This window comes from Falco peregrinus, chromosome 9 (assembly GCF_023634155.1).
Source record: "Falco peregrinus isolate bFalPer1 chromosome 9, bFalPer1.pri, whole genome shotgun sequence".
Taxonomy (NCBI): domain Eukaryota; kingdom Metazoa; phylum Chordata; class Aves; order Falconiformes; family Falconidae; genus Falco; species Falco peregrinus.
Window position 1 is genome coordinate 30,982,614 of NC_073729.1, and position 23,348 is coordinate 31,005,961.

Genomic DNA, 23,348 nt, shown 5'->3' on the forward strand with positions numbered 1-23,348 from the left:
AATTTTTAGAAGCAATAACATGGGTACCATTGAGAACTAGAGACATTATAAGCTGGCTAAAAATAGTAAATTGAATTCCTAGCTTAGTCAGCTTGGCAGAAACAGCTGTGTTCACTGTAACCTTTAATTATTTTGCATATTATAGGAGTTCCAAAGGTTATTTCCCTCTCAGAAACCTACTAAATTAGCCTTCACAGCACAATACTGTTACCATATCAAATTCAACAGCAACAGATTATTCAGACTTTAGAGACTTACCACTATTTTTTTCTGTAATGTTTCATTTATAAAGGCATATATTCTTATTTGATAAGGTAAAGGCAATCTCCTCTCTATCTGGAGCATTCAGAAGAGCCTGTCTTAAAAGGAAAAGAAAAGGTCCAGTTCATAGCTGCTTGCTTATGAACATGTACTTGTTGTTTAAAGAGCTCTGAACTCTAGTTTCAGTAATCAATGCACAAAAATGTTCACATAGCTCCTGTATCTATTCAGCAGCAAAACATGAAACAGACTTGAACACACTTCTCAAACACAACACACCAGAACTGCCACGAAGGTTTTTTGTGAGCCCTCTGTGTTTTAAAAACAGTAACCTGGAGGCTGGTATTTTGGCACCCTTTTTGTTCAGATGATGGAAGATGCATTAGCAACCAAAAGTAATTTTTTTGCCAAACTGTACATTTAATACTGTGTAACTTGGCCACACAGCCCAAGCTTCTGCTGCATAATCTTCTGAATACACGACATTACACAGGTGAGACTTTCAAAATGCTGACTGTCCCATCAACAGTTAAAATATTACTGAATTTACATGGCATAAATAGTGGCAAGCCAATGTTGAACATGTTTGAATATGAATTAAAGGTCAGATTTTAAATTTAAAACATAGGTGGCTCTACACATACCAGATTCTTACTCTGCAGAAACAGGTATAGCAGTGATGAAGAATGAAAGATGAGGAGCAACATGCATTATCACAGTGCATTTAAAATTGTCATTCACAAAATAAGTCATATTCAAGCCATCATGTTGTTGCTTTATATGTATTATGTCAGTTATTTTATTAATATTTTTATAAACAGGAAAGGTAAGAGAATAATTTCTTGAAACATATTTCTATTGGTGAAAGCTTATTTTTATATCTGCTTTTTCTAGAGACAACTATGAAAAACTACTGTAGCACAAAAATCTGTGTTAAACCTTCAAAAGAATAAGCAAAGAAATACCAGTAAATGTTTAATACAGAATCATAGAACGGTTTGGGTTGGAAGGGACCCTAAAGATCACCGGGTTCCAACCCCCAGCCATGGGCAGGGACACCTTCCACTAGACCAGTTGCTCCCAGCCCCATCCAGCCTGGCCTTGAGCACTTCCAGGGATGGGGCAGCCACAGCTGCTCTGGGCAGCCTGTGCCAGGGTCTCACCACCCTCACAGTGAAGAATTTCTTCCTGATATCTAACCTAAATCTACCCTCTTTCAGTTTAAACCCATTCCCCCTTGTCCTATCACTACAAGCCTGTAAACTCTGTTCATTACTCTGAAACACTGAGCAACTGCAGCCAGAGTTTAAAGTGATTATTTTTTCTTTCATGGCTAAGGGGTGTCACTGTATAAATAATTTCATTCGTGTTGGGTACTCCAATAATCTAAAAGCTAAAATTTCTAATATATTTGCAAATGTTAAGGGAATAAAGTCATCTATGATTACAGCATGGCACATACTCACACCATGTCAGTATTATTTTTGTATTCAGAATACTATGGGACAGCCAACAGCCATATTTCCAACTTTCTACCAATACCATATAAATTCTCAGTTATGAGCTTGTATTTAGAGGAAGTACTGAAACACACAAGAAAGGAAGTGGCAGGAATTGTTAAATAGGAAGTTGTGAACTCTGCATTACCTATTTAAAAAAAAAAAAAAAAAAGAAAAAGAAAAAAGATATCTACATCTTATTTAGTGGTAAACTTCATTTCCTTGAAGATGTTTGTACCATATGTTGTTTTACTGGATTTCTTCAGATGCAGTTTTCAAGTTAAAAGTGTGAGGGGGGCTACTAGATTTATTTAGCATCAAGAAACCCTGTTCATTCAAAATGAACCATATGTTACAAACAGTACCAGCTCCATAATGTGAGTGGTTTTCCCTTCTGCATTCTGTTTCTTCCCTACAAATTAGGGTATAATACAAAATCCCAGCAAGTTCTAATCTATGACATGAAAATGCTTCGCACTGTTGGCCATTAGTAACAACACAGGCAATGGAACTAAAGTTTCATTCTGCCAAAGCATACTCAAAGCATACTCATTACACTATTACCAAAAGCTTTTTACCATTTCTAACATAATGAGATTCAAGTTTAAAGAGAATGTACAATTAACAGGATTGCACAAACCATGTTCATGTCCCTGCATGCAGAGAAAGGCCAAACTCAAGCTTTGCTCCTACAGCAAACAGTCATGCTTTTAGTAGTTATGTTTTTCAGCATACTACCCAAATGCTTATTTGGGAACTTTAAGTAGCTCTAACTGCTTAACTAACATTTTCAGAAAGAAGTTACAAATATCCTTTCTTAAACTAATTTAGAGAAAGACTTTTGGACTGAAATTTGGAGAAACACACCAGATTACAAATTCACATGAACAGTTTGTTTCAGCTGGGATCTATTTAATGTGGCTGTTGCTGTTACAATGACAATTGCCCACTTCACTGTACTTAAAATATTCAAATTTGGAAAGGAAAATTTTAGTGATGATTAAAAGCATACTGAATTAATTGAATGGTGCAACCTACAGGTTGCCAAGCTACTGCAATGCACACAAAAACCTTCTGAGAACAAACAGTACTGCTGAAAGCAGATGTTAGATAAAGCAGAATTAGGATACTCCTGTTTTCCCACATGACTGTCTAATCATGTTTTTAGGAAACTAAGCTAAGCTAGTTTAATATTAAAGCTTACAGTTTTCTAAACCTGAGATGATCAGGTCACAATCTATGGACCAAATACAGTTTTGGGGATAAGTCAAACACTGATGCCATTTCCCCTACTCCCCCAAACGCAAGCTTACACATTTGTTTACCTGACTATATGACTGTCAGGTCATGTAAGGGCTGAACAGGCCATGTGACAAATGCATCAACGTTGGTTGATGACGAGGACAGAACAGACTGTCCAGACTTCACATGGCTCCAGGACAGAGTGGCTGGGCACCTCTGGTTTACACCAAGGTTTAACAGAAAAAGTTGCACTTAAAAGCTGGATGTTTATGCAATTACTTCCAGAGTGGTAAATGTTTTCAGAAAAAAAAGGCAATACTTTTTTGGAAAGAGAAACTTAACCCTTAAATGCTGACAGCAGAGATGTAACATTTACTGAACTGCCATTCATAGAAGTTAAGCTGCTTGGATCTGAGGTAGGTTTCTGATCACTTGCTTTACTAGCTGCCCTTAACACACAAATAATGCATATTAAGTCTTTAGTCACTGTGGATATCAACACTGCATTTTACTTATCATAAGCATAATTTCTAGTGTGTGTTAGCATTTAGTTCTCACACAGGAAAGGTGAATAAAAGCATGTCTTCAGAAAAGACAATGTGTAAGAAAATCTGCCCATGGCCAACAAGCCTTAGAACTTCCTGTGGAAAATACAACAACCCCTCCCTTAACCCAAAAGCAACCATACCTTAAACGTTAACATTTATTCTACAGGTTATTATTTCTCCAAGTTGCAAAGCAATACTTTAAGACACTGACAGAACCAATCCTGTGTTACTAGAGACTGTTTTAACTGTCATTGCAGTGAGAGAGAGCTTTCACCTCCAGCTGTGCATGTCATCTTCTCCCATCTGAAAACAACTCAAGAGTTTAAGAAACAAATGTCAGTGTTAAATAGGAGCATCACATAATCAAGATAAGCTTTCACAGACATCCTAACAGCACAGATGAGCACTCTGCACTCCAGTACATGAAAAAGACTGCAGAACTGGACAAGCTAGGCCTTCAAAGGACTATTTAATCCTCCCCAGCCTAATGAAAAAATGATTTGTGAGTGAAAGTTGCATGGATCAAACCAGATAAACAGTTTTGCCACTTCATCCATCTACTAAGACTGCTAGTTTAAAACAATTCACTCTGAGAACAGCAATTGATTGAGCAAAGCCAAGCAACTACCGTAACTTCTACCTCTATGATGACAGCATCCTCTCTGGAAATGCATGACTCCTATTACCTCCTAAACTCTTCCACAGCCCAGGCACAGCAGTCTGTACCTAGAGCCCCGCAGCTCCACTAGGCTCTTGCTCATCATGTTCCACCTCCTGCCAGCCGAAGCCAGTTACCAGTCTTGACTAAGCATGCTTTAAAATTTGGTGGCTGTCTCAAACCCTCATTTGCAGTCTTAACACACACCTAAAACACTTGCAGAAAATAAAATAAAAAGTATAAATTGCAGTAACCTCCAAACATTTTTAAAAAACCCCTTCACTCCATCACATCCCTTTCCATTCCTCTGCCCCCCCAAAAGACCGTTACACTAAAGGCTTCTGAGCTCTGATCCACAAATAAAGGTTATCAACTATTAGAATCACACAAAAATGCCTCCTCTTACACAAAAAGTGCTGACAACAAAGCATTTTTACGATAAGATTGCATTATTTTTCTCCAAGTATTCCAAGATAGAATTTTGCATGTAAAGAGGTAGTTTTGTAAGGAGAACACATTGTTAGCAAAGACTTTTAGCACAAGCAAACCCCGAAGACGTAGACATTATTACATGAAAACAATAAATGTTTGAGTGTTTGCTCCTAACTAAGTAGCAATATTAACTTATTTAGCTACTTTTAAAAGACAATAAGCACACAACAGTTTTACCACCCAAAATCCTCTCTTCATGTGGTGGAGAATTTAGCAAACAGCAAATAAGGAATTTCCTGCTGTCAGTCAGTCAAGAAAAGTAGCCTGTACACTGGATTGTGCAAGGCAAAGCCTAGCATAATGGACTTGGCTCCTAAAGGAGGTTCTGAACGGTAAGCTTTACACAAATTCTAAACAAGAAATCAATGACAAGTAAAACTTGTCAGTAGTTTCCATGAAGTCTTTCTGTTCTGCCTGCTTCTTGACAACTTTAAAAAGACTTGTAAGATTAGACCTCTCCACTAACGCTCTCATGTCGGCTAATAAATCCAGTAACTTAGCAGCTGTAAAGATTTTACATATTTTCAACCTCCTGTTCCGATCTTTCACCTCTAGTGAAAACAAGACGAGTCTGACAGACACAGAACAAACAAGCTCCAGAACCTGGGGGTACCCCTCGAAAACGGGGCTGTTCCTGAGCCTGCCTCCACAGAGGACAGCTGACTGCCACGGGGTTTTGAACCGCTGCCGAGACGTCCCCTTTCCCCAAGCCAAAACTACCCGTGCTCACCACCTGCTTCCACCTCTGCTTGCCTCTACCAACCAGACCCAGCCTGCCACATGGTCTTTCATAGTTTAGCTGTCTGTTAATAGGTGTCAGTTATCAGAGTGATTATCACCGAAAAACTGAAAGCAATTGCTATCTAAAGGGAAATTATTAATGAGCCATCTATGTATTTATTGCTCACTTGCAAATCAGAAAACCAACCCCCCCAACTCAATATTGCATTTTTCAGTTCATTACCAATTCAAGCACAGCTAAGAGTGGAATATGCAAGGATAAAAAGAATGGGTTTGTTGGTTCACAACACGCGTTGTCCTTCACATATTTACTATAGTAGTTTTGAAACAGTACAAGGGCAGATCTGCTCTGGTCATGAAACACTTCAGGCCAGTTCCGAGAAGATACCAATACTGGGAACGAAAACATTGTGCAAGTTAAAACAAGATTCTTGTTCAAGTCATCCCACAGACACTGCTGGGCACTGTGCAGTTCTAGGTAGCAGCTGTGAGTTAAAGTAAAAATTCTCCCTTGTCAGAAGTTTAGGAAACAAGCAACAATGTTGCTTACCAATGTAAACTGTAATGGGAATAAACAAACACGTTTTCTAGAGTTGTGTAGCTGTCTACTCCCCCATCCTCTGCTGGTTAACCCCCTCATTTTTCTTCCATTTCTGGAAATATTCAGAAAATTTCTAAAATGCGTGTATATGTATTTTGGCTGTTTAATAAGCCATGTAGTATTTTTCCAGTTCTTGCTCCAATGACCCACCCTCTCCTCCTTTCCAAAAGAAGTTCCTTTTACTTAAACCTCTTGCTCATGTCAGAGTTCTGTTTTTCCAGTAGAAACCATCTTTAATCATTTATGCCTGCACAATCCAGAGCAGGGATGTACAATTCTACACAAGGATGGCAGAGGTTTAGTCCTACTTCAAGCAGCTACAACAACTGTACAGAAGACAGCAGAAAAAATAGGCCCTACACAGTATAACTGGAACTGAGATCTTCTGAACCAGCATGGGTTATTTTTCCTGTCATAAAAAGGAAGTATACTCTTCCTTAGTTGAAGATGCATTTTTTAAATAGATTTCACATTTTACTTCCTGTGATCACATTAAAAGGTCACACTGTTTATGCTACTGTAACCTGTTACTGTGGGATTAGAAATGATGTAAACAAGCAATTCTTATTCAGATGTGCACAAGGGAAGAAGGTTATGAGAACATTCCTCTTTATGTGTAGAACACTTGTTCTTGTTCCAAATAAATATAAAGAATCTGAGAAACAGAGTGTCTTTTGTAGAACAGCTCACAGCATCAAGTACTTGATGAATCAAGCACTTCACAAAAGAAGGAAAAAATTCTGGGAACTTGAGATACCAGAAAAAGCACCTGAAAGATCACAAATAGAACAGCTACTTTAAGTTCAAAATACTACTATTTAATAGCATTTTTGATAAGCAATTATTTTATTTTTATTTACAAAAAGCATAGCGAGCTTTCTGCCCAGAGGGGACAGTTTCCTCTCTGCCTGCAGCAAGATCCGAGTAGCTCCACACTCACCACTGGTACAGCATGGAAGTTTTTCTGTAATTGCATACACTGGCAGAATGCAAAACCTGCATTGTTGCTGCTTTATTTTCTATTTCTACTGATATAGAAACTGTTTTAGCCTTCTTCTAAGCCTAAGAAAAAGATTCAACAGTCTCTGAACAGCACAAGTAAATCTTCCTCATCATTATCTCTTCACACCTCATCGCTGAAGGTGACTTTTTACCCTTTAACCCACATGTTCCCAAAGCATCCACAACAACCAAGAGCTGAGACAACTATGGAACTACTTAAAGGCCTGGATGCTAACATAGATGGAAACAAGATGCCTTATATACAAAGCAGAAATCCAGTTTCAATTCCCAACAATGGAAACAGGCCTCTATGCAGGTATCGGTATGCTACTTAAGTAAATTCAATAAGAGATTAATGCTGAATTCAGTGGAAAGTTTTTTTTTTTTCTCTCTACTTTTAGTCTCATGAAGGATATGCCCAACTAGGAAGCAGGACTGTCCAAATATTTTTTCATTCCAGCGGTTAACAAATCAGCAACTAAATAAGGTACATGTTCAGGATCAGTGATACCAAAAAATTCTGCTTAAAAGTATAGTAAAATTTATCATGCCAAGAAGGACAGGTAGGAGACAAGCAAGAGAGTATATGTTAAGAACAAAAGCCACCAGAAAAAAATAAATTTAACACACACACACCATCTGGGAGGAATCACATCTGCCTTGGTGTTGACGATAAATATTTTGAGTTGAAAAATACAGAGTCACTACACAGTGAAAAACACAGATCTCTCAAGTAAGCTGGCTGTCCTTATGTTGTTTCCAGAAGTACATGCCCTTTACCAACTCCCTACTCCCCCCTCCATGCAAACCCAGTAACTTATGGAAACAATGTGTTTATCAGTCCACATTCTGGGACAAGTATTGTTCAAGGTGAAAGCATACGGAAACAGAACCTACAGAATTAGAAATAAGAAAAAAAAAATAAAAATGTTTCTGGTAAGTTTCATGTTATGCTAGCTCCTTTTCCTTCCCAATAAGGACATCAGGTTTTTCACTGCTGTTTTATTAAAGTTTTTTCTTATATGTAGAAAGCACAAACCCAATTTGGAAGTAGATCAGCTATCACTATTAGCAGAATCACATGAATTTCCAAGAATCACTTTTATCACTTTTTCTTAGTATAATGACAGGCAAGCTGTTGAATCTTAGCTGTATTTTGCGTGGGCGAGAGAAAAAGCACATCTAAATTCACAGGGTTTGGTAGAAATGAATTGGCATTTGTACTACATGATCTACAAAGCAAACACACAAAGGCATTCTGATGCTGTATCATAGTGCCTCTCCCAGCCAAACCAGCAAGGGCATGTCTACTGGCACCAGAAAGATAAACAAAAAAAAATGTTTCTTGTGCAAATCAACATGAAACAAGTTGACCAATGACTAAAAGAAATTAAAAATATCTCAATGGTAAGTGCTGTAAATAGCAAAGCTTACAGATCATATCAAGTTTGTATTATTAATTATGAACATTACAGAGAACCTGCTTCTACATTTTCATAAACTGGCTTCTTTTAGGAAAAAATGCACACATTGCTCACTAGGGCTGCTTTTCTCTGACAACAATGCTGTACACATGTTTACAGAGGTTCAGATACATTCTAGTCTAATAATTCTGTATAGTCCAATATTTTAAAAGCAACAAATTTTTAAATTTATGTAATTCTATCAAATGTCTCAACACTGACAGCACTTCAGATCAGCACTGAAGATGATACAAAATCTTAGGCAATTCTTTAGTGTTTGTCTTCTATCTCAGTTTATACTAACCTTTTTCCGAATCAGTATTACAGAAATAAGCAGAACAAAGTAAACTTTAATATGGAATCCTATATTCAGGAACATTCTAACTACTCCAGCTAAGGGGTTGGGGTTTTTTTGTTTGTTTCTGTGTTGTTTTGTTGGGATTTTTTTTTTTTGTTAATCTGTTAGGTTTATGGCACAATATTCAGTTTTCAAGTATTTATCAATTTGCTGTTAATAAGGCTCCTACTCAATTTACATTTGAAAAACTTTCACCCTATGCAGAGAACTTATCCGCTGCCCGACAACATGCCTCTGTTAGAAAAGAAGAGAACAAAATTGCAAGAAGGACTATGGTCACAGGAGAAAATCCTCCAATGATGCTGTATTGCCTGAATCATTACAGGAGCTGACCTTTCTGTCACACAGTGCTAACCTAATTGGCAGATACTTAAAAAAAACCCAAACACACAAAACCCAAAACCCTAACAGAAAACTACTCAATGTAGTATTGGTAGCAGAATACTAATACTGTAATGCAAGTTTTTGGTTCCTTCCCTTCTGTGTTACAAAAGGCATGAAAGTAATTTTGCGTTTAAGAAAAAAAAAAAAAAAGCAGCTCTCCAACACTTCACTGAATATAAATCTAATTTTGCATATGGGGAGCCTAAAGAAAAAACTGGTTTATCTGACTATGGGAAAACAAATTCAGTGGCATTATCTGGTCGCTGAAACAACCCATCCAATTCTTACATTCACTGCAGTACAACAGATAGCATGACTTTAAGCTTTTATCTGGTTTTACATACTTTTTTTTCTTTATTTGTTTGTAAACTCCTTCCTCCTCCATTTTCTTTTTAATTAAAGATGTCCACTTTAATCATACATGAATTCTGAATTTTAAGGAATCAGTATCCTCAGATGATGAGGCTAAATTCACAACCCAAATAGATTATGTCACACTAGTGACACTGGTCTAAAACCTGATAATTTGCATGCTTACAAGAAAGTAGCAGTGATATTTCAGTGCAAACCAGTTTAGAAACTCTCAGCTAAAGACAATCCTTGGAGAAGGTCGATTTGCAAAGCATGTATTACAAGAAAAATTTCATTTTAATGTTTAGTTAACTATAGAATGAACTGTTAATTCAAACCTACCCAGAATATTTAGAAAGTTATTTTTGTTTCAAAAATACTTGGTCTACCGCTACCATATTTTATTGTCTACTTACAAGGGCTATTTCCATGTAACATGATTTGGCGCATGGCCAACACTGCATTCTCCTTAACTGTCAAGTGTCCCTCTATATATGTACCCTTACAGCAGACAGAGAAAGGAAGAAGAGTAACATGTGGAAGAACACACTAAAACCATAAAAACTTTCTGAAGGTGCTCAGAAGCAGCTGTAGTATTGTCTGCACATTGTACAATTTCTAGATTTTAAGCAAATTATATCCCCTAACAGTAAACTATAACAGGCTCCACTTTTCAATGTTCTACTTATAGCAATGCTATCACAGAAGATTTGGATTCAAGTACTTAGGTTTTTAAATTCTGAAAAACAAACAAAACCAAGTGGCTCGGTAGCTCCGTATAATGGGACTTGCACAATCTCACATCTGCCATCAGCAGACACAATTTGCCTTGATCTGAACGAGTCAGTAGTATAACTGATGCAGCAGTGCCCTGAAACAGTCTCAATAGCACAAAACATACTATCACTTTGCAGTTGAAATCAGAAACTGGTTTTCACAGAGAGGATACTGACTTTGCAAGCCACAGACACTTAGCTACTTCATTGTTGTTAGCCTCTCCCCCCATTGTATCAAGATTCAGTGGTTGTATAGCACTGGAAAACATGGAATATCTTTAGCTGTATTGAAGGAAAAAAAGGAGACTTCCTGCAACTATCAGTTCTAAACTAGCTTCCATAACCAGAGCCAATTAAGCTAAGCCTCGAATGAATCAACATAGCATGAATTAAGCAGTGGCAAGGCATGCATGCAGAGACCTGTATTTTCAAGTAGCAAGAACTGGCAGAATAAAGCACAAAGATGCATTTGTAGTAAGTCATGCTCGTGCCACAATTTATCTGCTGCAGAGAAGTTTGAAGTTTTTTAGCACCAGAGCAAAAGAATAACCCAAATGCTTACAGACCACAGCAGCACAAAGTCTGAACTCTCTCTGCAGCTTATAAATCGAAAACACTAGTAGAACTTCCTGTTCATTTACTTTAAATACACAACACAAACACACTATTGTAAGTCTACAGGGTCAACCATTTCACAGTTTACTTTCAAAATTAAAACTCTAGATATTTTACAAATATTTTTCCAGAGACAGTGAATGCATAACAAACTTCCCATGCCTTCTCTCTCTTGACAGAGAGATATCCAAAATGACCACAACAGCCTTCTATCTTCCTCCCATCATCTGGGTAAAGCTCATTACCTTTCTTAATTTGTAGTATTTTAGTTTAGCTTAGAGAGGTTTTGGGAAAAAAGTAATATTCATGTTAGTATTAGTTTAAAACAGCCTCAAAATTAATAAAGAAATTATAACAGTTATGTGCCTCTTACAGGCTTCAAACCAAACTGTAACTACACTTCACTGTTCCAGTGCACACACAGCAGTATAGTTCTGTTTTCAGTATACTAACTTCTGAACATATTTGAAAATCTAGACTATACCCTTTTCTTTCTTATTTTATATTCTACTGACTATAAAAATCAGGAAGAGTGCACAATTTAGTTTAATCTTGCTATGTCACATGGGAAACTTGGTATGAGCTGTCCCCACAGAGGTTTCTGTAAAACCAAGCATCAGCTCTGCCTCCATCCGTATTGTATGGGATCCCAGGTTGAATGGCAGATCAGTAAATAAGTAAGAGGTATCTTTATCATTACTGATAAGTACATTAAAGTTCGTATCATTAGCCAACATATCTAGTTTATATAAACACAAGAAGCAACTCTACCTGTACTCGAGGGTTGTGTTTTTAAGATAATATCTCATTCTATCACCATGCATAAGAAGTTAGAAACTAAAATACCTCCTAAAATTCTGAAAGACTACTGCATATAAAATCGCTATGAAAATCTGATATTGCACTCACTGTGAGCAACTGAAAATTCTATTTTCCTTTGATATTCTGGAAAAAACGTATGTAACTCTTTCTCCCTTGCCCTAATAGCAAGCCTAAACTGTGCTTTTCTTAGCTTTGGGCTATTGCTTTTTGTTGTGACATCTCTAGAGTGAATACTTTTAATTCCTATTGATACTTCTAATAATATTAATGTAAGGTGTGTATCATTCACTTACCCTTAAGCATTTGTTTTCTGTTGCATACTTTTACCACAGTTATCACATTGCAAAGCTCACATTTAATCTGCTATCCATTTAACTTACTGTTTTATGGAAGAGGACTTCAATTTGAATGGGCATTTGTTATGCTTAGCTCAGGTCTCATTTTATTAGTTACCTTTTAAATAAGTTTCTCTGCAACACAAGCGATGGCCAAAACCAGACCAGTTCTTTTTATCTGTTGGTCTCTAAACATTTACAGGATCTCATGGCTCACAGTTCTTGTAGCAAGTAAATCTAGAGGAAAGTATGGGACAGTACTGGGTATTTAAAAGACAGGACGAAAACCAATAAAAACAAAATACAGAGAACTTCATCAGTGTTCACCCTGTTTTGACCAGCTGTAGCAGAAAGTAGTTCCACTGCACATGCAGTGCTCAAGATGCGAGTGTCACAAAATCGTCTTCACCTTGAAATGTTTTTGTCTCTATCGTGTGATGATTTATGCTTTAAAAAAATAATACAAAAAAAATCTAAATTTTATTCTTTCACAACTACACTATTATCACAGCTGAACATAGCTTCCCCTTGTCCCCTGAAAAAAAGAAGCCTGGACAATTTTAACCCTTCAAAGTCATGTGGCACCCAGACAAGTCTCCTTGTAGCCACCCTTCCAGTTAGCTTCACCTCCCTGTAGTGTTCACAATTCCTCCCCTAGATGCCGTGCAGTTCTGTATCACTAGATAATAGATGTAGCCAAGGAACAAGAGGAAGTGACTGTTAGTAAATCGCATTATGCTTTGCTCGGAATACTGGTGAATATTTTGGATTTTAGCAGTTAGAATAACACATAGACACTAGAAGCCTGTAGTACAATCAACTGGCAGGAAGACTTTTCTCTGCACCAATAACATATATTATTCTTCTTACTCCATTCTTCAGGCAAAGATTGGTATTTGTAGGAAAACTGCATCGTTGATGTCACAGCCCAGACATCAAAAGCACGGACTATAGTGAAGCACATCGTTCTTCCAGATGTACATGATCTGCTAAGATGCCATTTCAACAGCTGATGCGTAAAGCAGGATGCAGTTGAGAAACTCAGTTACATGATAAAGATGCACATATTTACTAATCAATCTTAAGGAAAAAAAAAAAGTCTGAGCAGGCTACTGAGTCACATCATTCAAAAAAGTTGGACAAAAATATCACTGAATGCTGACCCCTACTGAAAATGTGCCACAGTCCCTCATTCTCCTTACACATTTCAGTTCTGTAATAGAATTGTACCCATAGAAATAAACCACCTCCATTACGGAGCTACATTACTCAAAATCATTTCCTGAGCACTAAGCCTACAACATACAAAATTGTCAAGAACAGCTTAGCAAAAACATAACATCATATATGCACATGACTTTCAACTGATACAGTTAGCAAGCACTGAAACTCTGCAGGAAATGAAATACTCTAATAAAAAAATGGACCTTCGGAAAAGCACGCTTAAAATTTCATGCCTATTCTCTAATTGCCAAACAACTAGAGATGCCCATCCTGCAAGCTACTACTTTTAAAACTTGCCTGCTGTCATTCTGAGATAGGATTTCATTTATTTCACTTTTATAAAACTCCACTCCTCCTTTCAAATGGCCATTGCCAGAGATGTTCATAGTGAAAGGGAAGCAAAGCCCAACTTCTATGTTGCAGATATGAATGTAAAACTCATTAGTTTATGCAATATACCAGCTTAAATGTTCAAATGGATTTTACAGTAATGCTGCCTGATCTGACTGGACATATCCGCCCAACCATCCATGTACCTCATCTTCTCTGAAACTTCATTTTGGGCAAACGCACGAAGAACTTTCTTAAAGAGAAAAGCCCTAGTTTCTGTTGCTTGTATGCATGAACCTGGATCCAGTCAGCAAATACTCTCGCAAGCATTCGCGTTTGGCACACAGGTTTTTTTAAAATCTCAAAATCTAAACACAGGGAATGAAATAACAAAACCCAGTGCCAGATAACTGCACAAGTATTACTAACAAGCCGCTTTCAGGATCTGTTCTATTATTATTAAAACAACTGAAAAGCTAGGTGCATGCAATGCTGCCCATCGCTGTTTTCCTGGGAAAAACAAAACAAAAACAAAAAAAACCCAAACAAAACCAAAACACCAACCAAAAAGCAAAGCCACTTCGATTTACTCCCCGAAGGTCTGGCCGGTTTCAAAGACTACTGAGAATCTGTGTCCACGCTCAGCTCCAAGCGGAACGTGGAGCAAGAACAGGAGCGTGGCCCAGGGACCCCGCGGAGCAAACTGCCTCCCGGCTGGCGCGGCGGCGCTGCCCCGGTGCCGCTCGGTGCTGCTCCGGTGCTGCCCGCGCCTCCCCGCCGAGGCACCGGAGCGCAGCGGGAGGCCCCTGCCCCGCCGCCGAGGGGTCCCCGGGCAGCAGCCGCGCCGCCGGGGGGTGGCAGCCGGCCCTCCCCGCCCACGCGGGCCCGGGGGAGAGGGAGGTGAGCGGCGCTGCCCCCGGGGGCACCGCGGGGCCTCCTCCTGCCCTCGAAAGGGGAAGGAGGTCCGAGCGCGGCGGCGGGCCAGCCCGCAGCGTGCTGCGGGAGGGAAGCGGGGAAGGGGGAAGGGAAAGCTCCGAGGCGGGGAGAGCGGAGCCGCGGGGCTGCGCTCCCCGCGGGGCCCTCGGCAGCCGGGGCGCACGCACGCCGCAGGGGCACAGCCCGGCGGCGGCAGAGGGAGGGCGCGAGCAGGAGCGCTCCGCGCCTCAGCGCCGGGGCTGGGGGCTGAGCCGGGCCGGGCGGCTGCCCCTCACCTGGTAGATGGCGGCCCAGCTGGCGGCCTGGTCGAGCCGGTGGAACTCCTTCTCGATCTCCATGGTGGGGGCGCCGCGCCAGGCCTGGCCCCCCAGCGCCGCTCCCGCCCGCCGCTCCGGCAGCTCCGGCTCCAGCTGCTCCCGAGGCCGCGGCTGCCTGCTCTGCATGTCACCCCTCCCTGCTCCCCGCCGGAACTACGCAGCCCGCCCCGGCGACGCGACGTCCGGGGCGGCCCGCGGCCGCGGGGCCCTGCGGGCGGCGGGTGAGGGGGCGCGCGGCGCCAACGGTCTGTAACGGTCGCGCCGGGCGCGAGCGCCCTGTGGCGGGGCTGCGGGGCCGCTGCCCGGGCGGGCGGGGAAGGCGGCGCCTCCTTCCCGCCGGCGGCGCGCGGCGCTGCCGCCCCCTCGCCTCCCTGAGGCGGCGGTCCGGCTGAGAGCTGCTACCGGCGGCAAACGGGGCGGGCTCGGGGGCCTCCCCTCCCGGTACCCGCGCCGCGGGGCCGCACGGACAGGTAGGGCGGCCCCGGTAGGGCTGACGGGCCGCAGGTTGGTGGTGGCGGCGGGATCTGGCTGAGGAAGCGGCAGCCGCAGCCGCTGGCTGTAGCTCCGGGGGCCGCAGGCTGGCCTCTGGTGGTCTCTGAGCCCTGCGGAAGGCCCTGAGTCACGCTGTCAAGCTCTTCGTCTGCGGCAAGAGAGTCAGAAAGTTTGAAACATTCTCCTGCGGCCGCTCGGTGTCAGAGGAAGGGCTGTACGGCTGGGCCGGGCCGGTGGCGGGTGCCTGGTCGGGCAGTGGGGAGTGCTGGACGTACGTGTGTGGGCTCACTTCGGAGATGGGGAAGATGCCGTCCCTCACGCTGTCGTCAGAAGATGGAGTTTATTTTTCGCTCTTACACAGTCTGCAGAGTGAAATGTATTTCTGTCAGTTGTCCCGTAGCCTTTGATTTAAAGGAACGTGTGGTGTGACAAGCTCCGCATGGAGTTTGATCATCTGTCCTGGGCTCTTGGGTTCCTACTCTGAAACAGCCATTCCTGTCAAGGTGCTATAGTCCTATCCCAGCAGGTAAACATTTGTGGTTCTATCCTACCCCTTTCATAAGGCCATTCATTTCCAAATGAAGTTCTAGCCTACAAATCTCAGAGAGCCAACATCTTCCTTCCTGAGCTTCAAGACCAGATGTTCCAAACATATGGACATAGTTATCCCATGTATAATGCTAGAGCATATTTTGTTTCCAAAGCGAGGAGCTGTACTCATGTCAGCCAGCTTCTGTTTGTTACATTACCATTTTTCAGGTTTTTTTATAGCATACTACTACTGAGGGCTAGTAAAGGCTTGGCATACCTGGTATCTCTGCAACATGAATACTGACCCAAATAAATTTGTGGGAGCAGATTTGTAGGATTGACATTTTTCATGCGTGAATTTGATTATAAATACCCTAAGTACAGCATGGATTGAAGACAGAGTAGTAGAGTTCTCAGCAGGCAAGGTTGTTGCTGTTGCTGAAGACAGAAGTATTTTATAGCTTAGCTGCAGCCCTTGCACCACTTGGCTGTTCCTGATAGAAGAAGCTTTTCCATTGTTTTTTCTAATCATTCTACTATGCGGTCTTTGGAAGAGGCTCCCTTGCAGTGTTCGGCTCCAGAATGCCACCCTGTTTAAGACTCGTTTATTAGGCTACAGAAGTGCAGATGAATGCTTTCTGAGAAGAGAGGACTAGTCAGAGATATGAGCTGAGGGCCCCAAAATTTTGGGGGAGGGTTAATAGTAGCACCCACAGTTAAGGCAAGCTGTGGAAAGCATCTTAATAGGATAAACGACTTAACCTAGGTAAACAATGAAACATTATTCTCTAGTCAGCTCCTGCATGTAGCATAGAAGGATTAGCAGATGGTATTAAACAGATTTTTTGCCTTTCTTACCTCATGGGCTTTCTCTTGACCTGATTTTTTGAACTAGTCAGATGCCATATTAGCCCCGTGAATGAAAGGGTTTCCACCTATGGAGACTTGCTTCTGTATTACTAATAGCAACAAATGGGGGACTGATTCTTCTCTCCCAGTCTGGCTGCACTGAGTCAGTATCCTTATCTTGAGTCCAGGTGGTGAATTTTTAACCTACTGGACATGGGGACATAATAACAAATGCAACAACTTTGCTGCTTTCCCCTTTCCCTGTTATTTCAGGGTCACAAATTATGAATGTATGTGGGGAGTCTTGCTGTGTTTCAGTGATTCCATAGTGAGAGATGAGGCATTACAATGACACCAAAGAGCAGTTCCTGTGCATGGCCATTTTTCATGCAGGCCTAAACCTGGTCGTACCTAGAAGTGGTCAAAGCCTGTGGTGCTACAGCTAAATGCAAATGCATGACTGCAGTGCATAAGCATTTTATGAAGAAAGCATACACTCTTCTATGCTTATGCCACCTGAGTGGATGTAATAAATAAAATCACTACAAGTTCTTCAGTCAGTGATTCATCAGAAATATTTCCTGCTAATTGTGTACTGTTGTCACAGAAATAACTGCGTTGAACAACAAAAACTCATATATTGCCCTGAACAAATTGATATTCAGCTGAAGATTTCACAGAGTAACTCAGAAAATAAGAGGCTGTAAAAATTGCCAGTCTTTCTTCATAAAACTCTGTCATAGTTGCAGTATGTGTGACCAGTAACATTGTAAAATGTGTTGGTCTGGTTCAGTGAATGATTTTATTAAATAACTGGAAACTTTGGAGCAGAGGGACTACATTATAAGTATTTGCTTTTACCTATATATGCCTATATTAAAGAATTAAGAAATAATTTGCAGCAGTGATACACATTGTGACTTCTGTTTGAGAAAAGCACAGCTAATTGGTGCATGTGCTATTGAATTATTTTGGCTTTGTTTTAATGTACAATTTCAGCAATAGTACTGCAATGACACCCATAGCTAAAAAGCCTGAGACCCTTACAATATGCAGTTAGATACTAGTTTATGTTAAATGATAAACTTCATCTCTTTGGCACCTTGTGGTCCTACAGCAATGTAAAGGGCACATAGGCCACTTCATGGAACCATCAAGTGCATTCTGAAGGTGAGAATTCTGAATTTCTCTTGCTAAGTAGGGAAGAGCACCCCATCTTTTTGTTTGTAGCAGTTGTGGTGGCTTGTAGTAATTTTTATTTCTCAGCTAATATACAATAGGCTCTAGCTACCCACAAAACGATGTGGAACAGTCTGGCCTTGGGTTTAAAATGAACTTTAGCAGAACAATGAAACTAACTCTATTATTTTTAATTCATTTGAAACCCATAAAATGACTTAGTCTAATCATATTAAAGTCTTTAATTTGCCTTTCTGCTAACAATATTCAGCATTTTGAGATGACCTAGTTTAAAACAGCTGATGTCATAAATCTTCATTAAAGTGCTTGCAAATATGATACATGTTGTTCCTTCACTGATTTTTCAAATGCAACTTTGTAGTTACATTAAGCCAGTTCTAACAGGCTGCATCTCCAGTATATAACTGGGAAGCTTGTCATTCACATTCAACACACTTAATGCTATTGCACTGTACATATTTGTATCTCTATTTAGCAGAAATATAATGTGTGAAACAGAGCTCAGAATTGGATCCTGTAATATGTCCTTCTGGTGTTACATCTTAGCCATTCCTTGTTCTGATTTTTTCTTTTGTGGTATTTAAGCATTCAGGATTGTTACTGTGGAAAGTTCGCTTCTGTGTTGATTTCCCTCTCACTACAGCATCACACAAGGCTGTAATGAATCACGTGTTACCTTGGTTACTTTGAAGTACCTGTAAGTTCATAAGCAATATCCAGTGTTTTGCTTCTGATTTTCTTCTGATGTTACCATCAGTTTTAATGTGATAAAATTATTCTTGATTTATATTACTTATGCAAGATCAGGATCAATCCAGGTATATTCTAATGGTATGATTTCTGCGGTTAAAATGTGCATTAGCTTGTAATTTTTTAATACTAAGTTTACATACACAAATTAATACTAAGGCTTACTTAACTTTAAAGCTCCCTTTAGAGGTAAGCGGTTAAGAGTGGAACTTAGATAAGAGCATGCTTGGTAGAAACTCAGGATGAGAGACTACAACAGGAAGAAGCAGAAACAGGAAACTATTAAATATTGTAATTCATATACTTCTGAGAGGCTTAGGCATCTAAGACAAGGGCTCAGGAAAGTATGTACCTCTAAATCCACAGATCTGAGCCACCTTCTGGAGGGAGATGAACAAGCCAGACCACTTTTTCAATAGAGCAAAAATTTTGTAATGAATATGGATTAAGGACAAAATTACTATAGCCCAAGTCTTAGGCAACTCATCAGAAAGGACAGTTAGATTCTAGTCCTGCTGGTGGTGAATGTCTGTGCAAAACACTTTCAAATACGTAAGGGATGTTAAAAGATCTCCACGCCAGACTCCATGACCTAATGGTCAGGGCACTGCTGAGATGTGAAAGATGTTTCCCTCAGGCAGAGGCAAGAGCTGAGCGCAGGTCTGCCATATGCTGGTGTAGTAAGAGATCTAACCACTGAGGTATTAGTTGAAAGGCGATTCCCATCCACAGCTCCTTTCTTTGTTTTCAGAATGTGATCTGCTGGTGCTTTGAGTATGTCTTCAGGATCAGGTTTCTCAAGGAATGTGAGTGTGGAGAACCTATTTGTGAGCCAGAGGCTTAGATTAAAGAGAAAAGCTGATTTAAGCATTTATGTCAAAACTGAGGGAACTTTGTGTTTGCTAAGAGTTCAGGTTGAGAATTTTATACTTGTAGAATTAGGCTGGTGACCTAAGAGACCTTGTAATCTAGCAGGGGATTCATAATGTAGTAGGCACTGCACAGGGACACTGTGATAGGGTGCTGGTGTCAGAAACCATTCACAATTTATCAGAGAAGATGCAACGACATGACATGACTTGTGATGCGAACAGAGGTAGAATCAGTGTCGAGCTTCAGTCTGGCTTGTAACCCTCTATCCTTCTCAAACCAAAGATTAATCTTCTTGTATCTTGCATTCCTGATGCCCATCTCTTTGTGCCAAGATAAAAGAACAAGCATTTGCTGGAAAGAGGATGTTGAAATAAACTCTTACCAAAAATGTCACCAGAGAGGGCCAATCGAGAAGTTGAATTAATTAATAAATCTCAGTTAAAAAAACAATCATACACCCCACCCACCCCCAACAAAAGCAAACAACAACAACAAGAACCACAAAATTCAAAAGTGTTTGCATAGTTGGATAGTTGGTTGGTGCTAGATTCCTCAAAAGCTATGCAGGGTAGGATGGTGGGGAGAGGGGTAGTATTTCTTCTGGTATTCCTGCTGGTGTCCTTATCCTGCAGTACTGAATAAGTCCCCAACACGAACAAGATGGATGATCCTAAAATTACCTGCCTCAATGGACAGCGAAGCTCTCAGTGATACGAAAGTCATATGGGAACTAATTAGAATTTTGTTCCTTTTGGAAGACCAGGAAGCAGGATGACTATCTGTTTCTGCAGTGACTAACATCTTTTGCATTTAGAAGCAAAGATGCTTCAAGTTATTTCCTAACTGTTCCTTCAGATCAAGGGATGAGAATCTGAGTATAAAAGGTTTTAATAGATACATGTCTGTATGTCTAGTGAGAGATCTAGTTGTATACGGCCACCTTGGATCTGCAGTGCTCCAGCAAAATGATTCCTTATATTGGCTTGTTCTTTCTGTGTTCATTCATAGAGAAAGATACATTAAAATATTTGCACACAAGTGTGTTAAACTATAGGGAAGAAAGGCTTCTTTGTTACAGCTCAGTATTGAAACTGGGGAGAATGCTTGCCATCTTTTTATATGAGGACAGCTTCTTTCCAAAACGTGTTAGGAGAGGTGGCAGCACTTCACTGTGGAGCAATCTCCCCTGTGAGTTCTAATCTATGGGAAGTAAGCAGACCACTTGACCTTGTTTCCTAATGACAACAGGTGATACTCTAGAGGCTGGACTTTGTGCGAAAGGGGAGATAAACTGAGCATAGTGGGAGCACAAGAGAGTGAGAAACCAAGCTGCAGTTTGTAAGTGTGAAACAGAAAACTTCATTTGATAGGCAGATATCGAAAATCCTTGCTCCAAAGCACTTCAGGATTGAGATGATGAGTGATGGCTTTAAACCCAAAGTGCTACGGCGTCACTGAAGTTCTGCTGCAATGGTGACTGATGCAGTGCAATGTCAGACAAAGTCCTGGGTGGAAGGAGAAGAGCACAGCTAAGGAGAAGAGAGGCACGTGGGTTCACGTGCTTCAGATACCCAAGGCTGCAGAGGGAATCAGTGTCATCGTGGGTGGCTGGGAAAGGGGGCTGACATGGAGGTGGCCTGCTTTGCTGGACCCTTTTTCGCCTAATCGAGTGGAGAGGAGCAACAGTCAGCAGGGGTTGGTTTCACTGTAGTTGGTGTATAGAGGTGGCCTTGTGGGGAGCTTTACAGAAACCTGACGGTTGTACATGATGGCTGGGAATTCAGCTGGACCAGGAACAAAAGAAGCTGCAGAGTGGGAAGTGAGGATGGATAATAGGGATGGGAAGGTGGTGCAAATAGAAGCAAATATATTTCTGATGGTACATGAAAGAGCAAAACTGTATTTAAAAGCAATGCCGATTTTCTGAGGAGCAGGAGTCACATTCTGACTGTGCGGGCCAGCAAGTGATGTCACGCTTGTGCTAACGTTTTGGATGCCATCTACCGGCTGTAGGGATTTGCCTGCTGAGGAAGAGCTGAGGAAGGTCACTGCATTTGTACTTCGTATGCCACATATTTGTGCTAAATACACACCTCACAGGTGCCTGTACATGGTAACTGTGGGTCGTCCTCATCTTGAGTTTCAGAGGGATGACCTCGGCATGGCGGAGCAGGAGGCACACACGGTCCTGATGCTCGGCAGCCGCTTACCGCAACCTCACTGCGTGACCCCCAACCTCTTCCCAACCTCAGTGATGTAACTGGGCCCCAAATGGGCCCTCACAAAGACGCTATTGAGAGAGAAAATTACCTGTAGCAAGAAATGTATGCATCATTACAAGTAACCGCTTGGTGTCACTCTTTTCCAGGGTTAATGCTGTATGACGTTAATTGGTTTTAGTCCGAAGGTGTCTCCTGGAAGCATTACTGTAGACAGTTGGGTAGGAGCAGAGCTGCTCATGTAATGAAACAATTGTCTTCCTCTTTGAAATGGAGTGTTTTCTGTAATGATAATTTTATCAATACCCTGTGTTACTCATTGCACTGCCTCTGATTCTCCAAGGACGAGGCTGAAATTTAGAATCTGAGTAGATGTGGAATCTAAACTGTGGACAGAAGTAGTTGTGGAAGGCTGCAGCACTGCTTGTCATAACTACTTGTTTCTAGGCTCCAAAACAAAGCGCTAGAGCAATTGCTGTCTTCTGTTTGGAAACTATGACCATCATTTTTCATTTTATGAAAAATACAAAATTTAGCACAAAATTATTGTTGCAGCAATGCTATAGGGTCTCATGCGTAGATGGTCTCATGCATAGTCTGTTCCTTTCTAAATTAGGCTCTGCATGAAAGCAGGATGAAAAGACCATCCTTGACCCATTTAATCAAGTAATACGGTTCTGTTTTATTTTCCTTCAGTACAGGATCTTAAAACTGTTGGCGTATTTTTGAAGACTTTGCTGTGTTGATGGAGGGTTATTAAGAGTTGAGTCTAACTTTTACACTGTGCTTTTCCATTCCTCATTGTGAAGATGCACTTTTCCACTGGCAAAATATTTTAGTCTAAAATGCTTCTGCAGGGAAAATTGACCCTTGCGTAGTTTGTCTTGTTTTGAAAGGTTTTTTTTCAATGACTTCTGAACTATTTCCTTCTTGATAGGAAACAGTACAAATTAAAAAATCATCCCTATAACACAATCTAGTGATGACTGGGATAGAATAGCATAGGTAATAGGAATGTCTGGATTGGAACTTCTGTAAGAAGGCCTGTTTTCATGACATTTCAAGTCCTGACTTGCAATGTAAGGAGGGTAAATTAATCTCTGGATTTATAGTTTCAATTGAAGCCAAAGGGGGCAATACCTGTTTACGCTAATGCTGAATTGGACTTGACAGGCTCCACGCTTTTGGATGCCTGTCCCAGTAGAATGGAAGGTCTTAAATAGGTCCAGTCAAGAATATAGGCTGAAAAGCCCCACTTGGGTAATAGAGACCTGTGTCCTACAAATGTGTCCAACTGTTTAATAGATATTTAGTCCTCAAATTGCACTCTCCACACAGATCTGGAGCAGCAAAACATTTCCTAACAGCCTATATGAAATTTATGATCTACCTTACAAAATACTAGAAGTTGCAAAATCTGCAAAACATTGCAGGAAAAAAAACCCAGAAGAGATTAAAAGCAATGCTAGTGACTTAGGT

General features: G+C 40.8%; 1 protein-coding gene and 1 long non-coding RNA gene across 12 annotated transcripts in view; one reads left to right on the plus strand and one right to left on the minus strand.

The window, feature by feature from the left end:
- PTPN1 (protein tyrosine phosphatase non-receptor type 1) overlaps positions 1-15,236 on the minus strand; it is a 46,022-nt gene extending 30,786 nt beyond the window's left edge. The window contains exons 1-2 of one of the 2 annotated variants that reach the window (XM_055813266.1): positions 14,914-15,048; positions 259-359 (exon numbers count right to left, since the gene is read on the minus strand). In XM_055813266.1, coding sequence (XP_055669241.1) covers positions 259-345 — 87 coding nt within the window. In that variant the 5' untranslated portion in view covers positions 346-359; positions 14,914-15,048. Of the gene's footprint in view, positions 1-258; positions 360-14,913 lie in introns of both variants that reach the window. The other variant, XM_055813265.1, reaches the window with a different exon arrangement.
- Positions 15,237-15,280: 44 nt separating this feature from the next.
- LOC114011706 (uncharacterized) overlaps positions 15,281-23,348 on the plus strand; it is a 153,646-nt gene continuing 145,578 nt past the window's right edge. For 5 of the 10 annotated variants that reach the window (XR_008748652.1, XR_008748656.1, XR_008748657.1 and 2 more), the window contains exon 1: positions 15,286-15,425. This is a non-coding gene — a long non-coding RNA (uncharacterized LOC114011706). Of the gene's footprint in view, positions 15,426-15,465; positions 15,974-23,348 lie in introns of those variants that run through there. The other 5 variants (XR_008748651.1, XR_008748659.1, XR_008748650.1 and 2 more) reach the window with 4 other exon arrangements.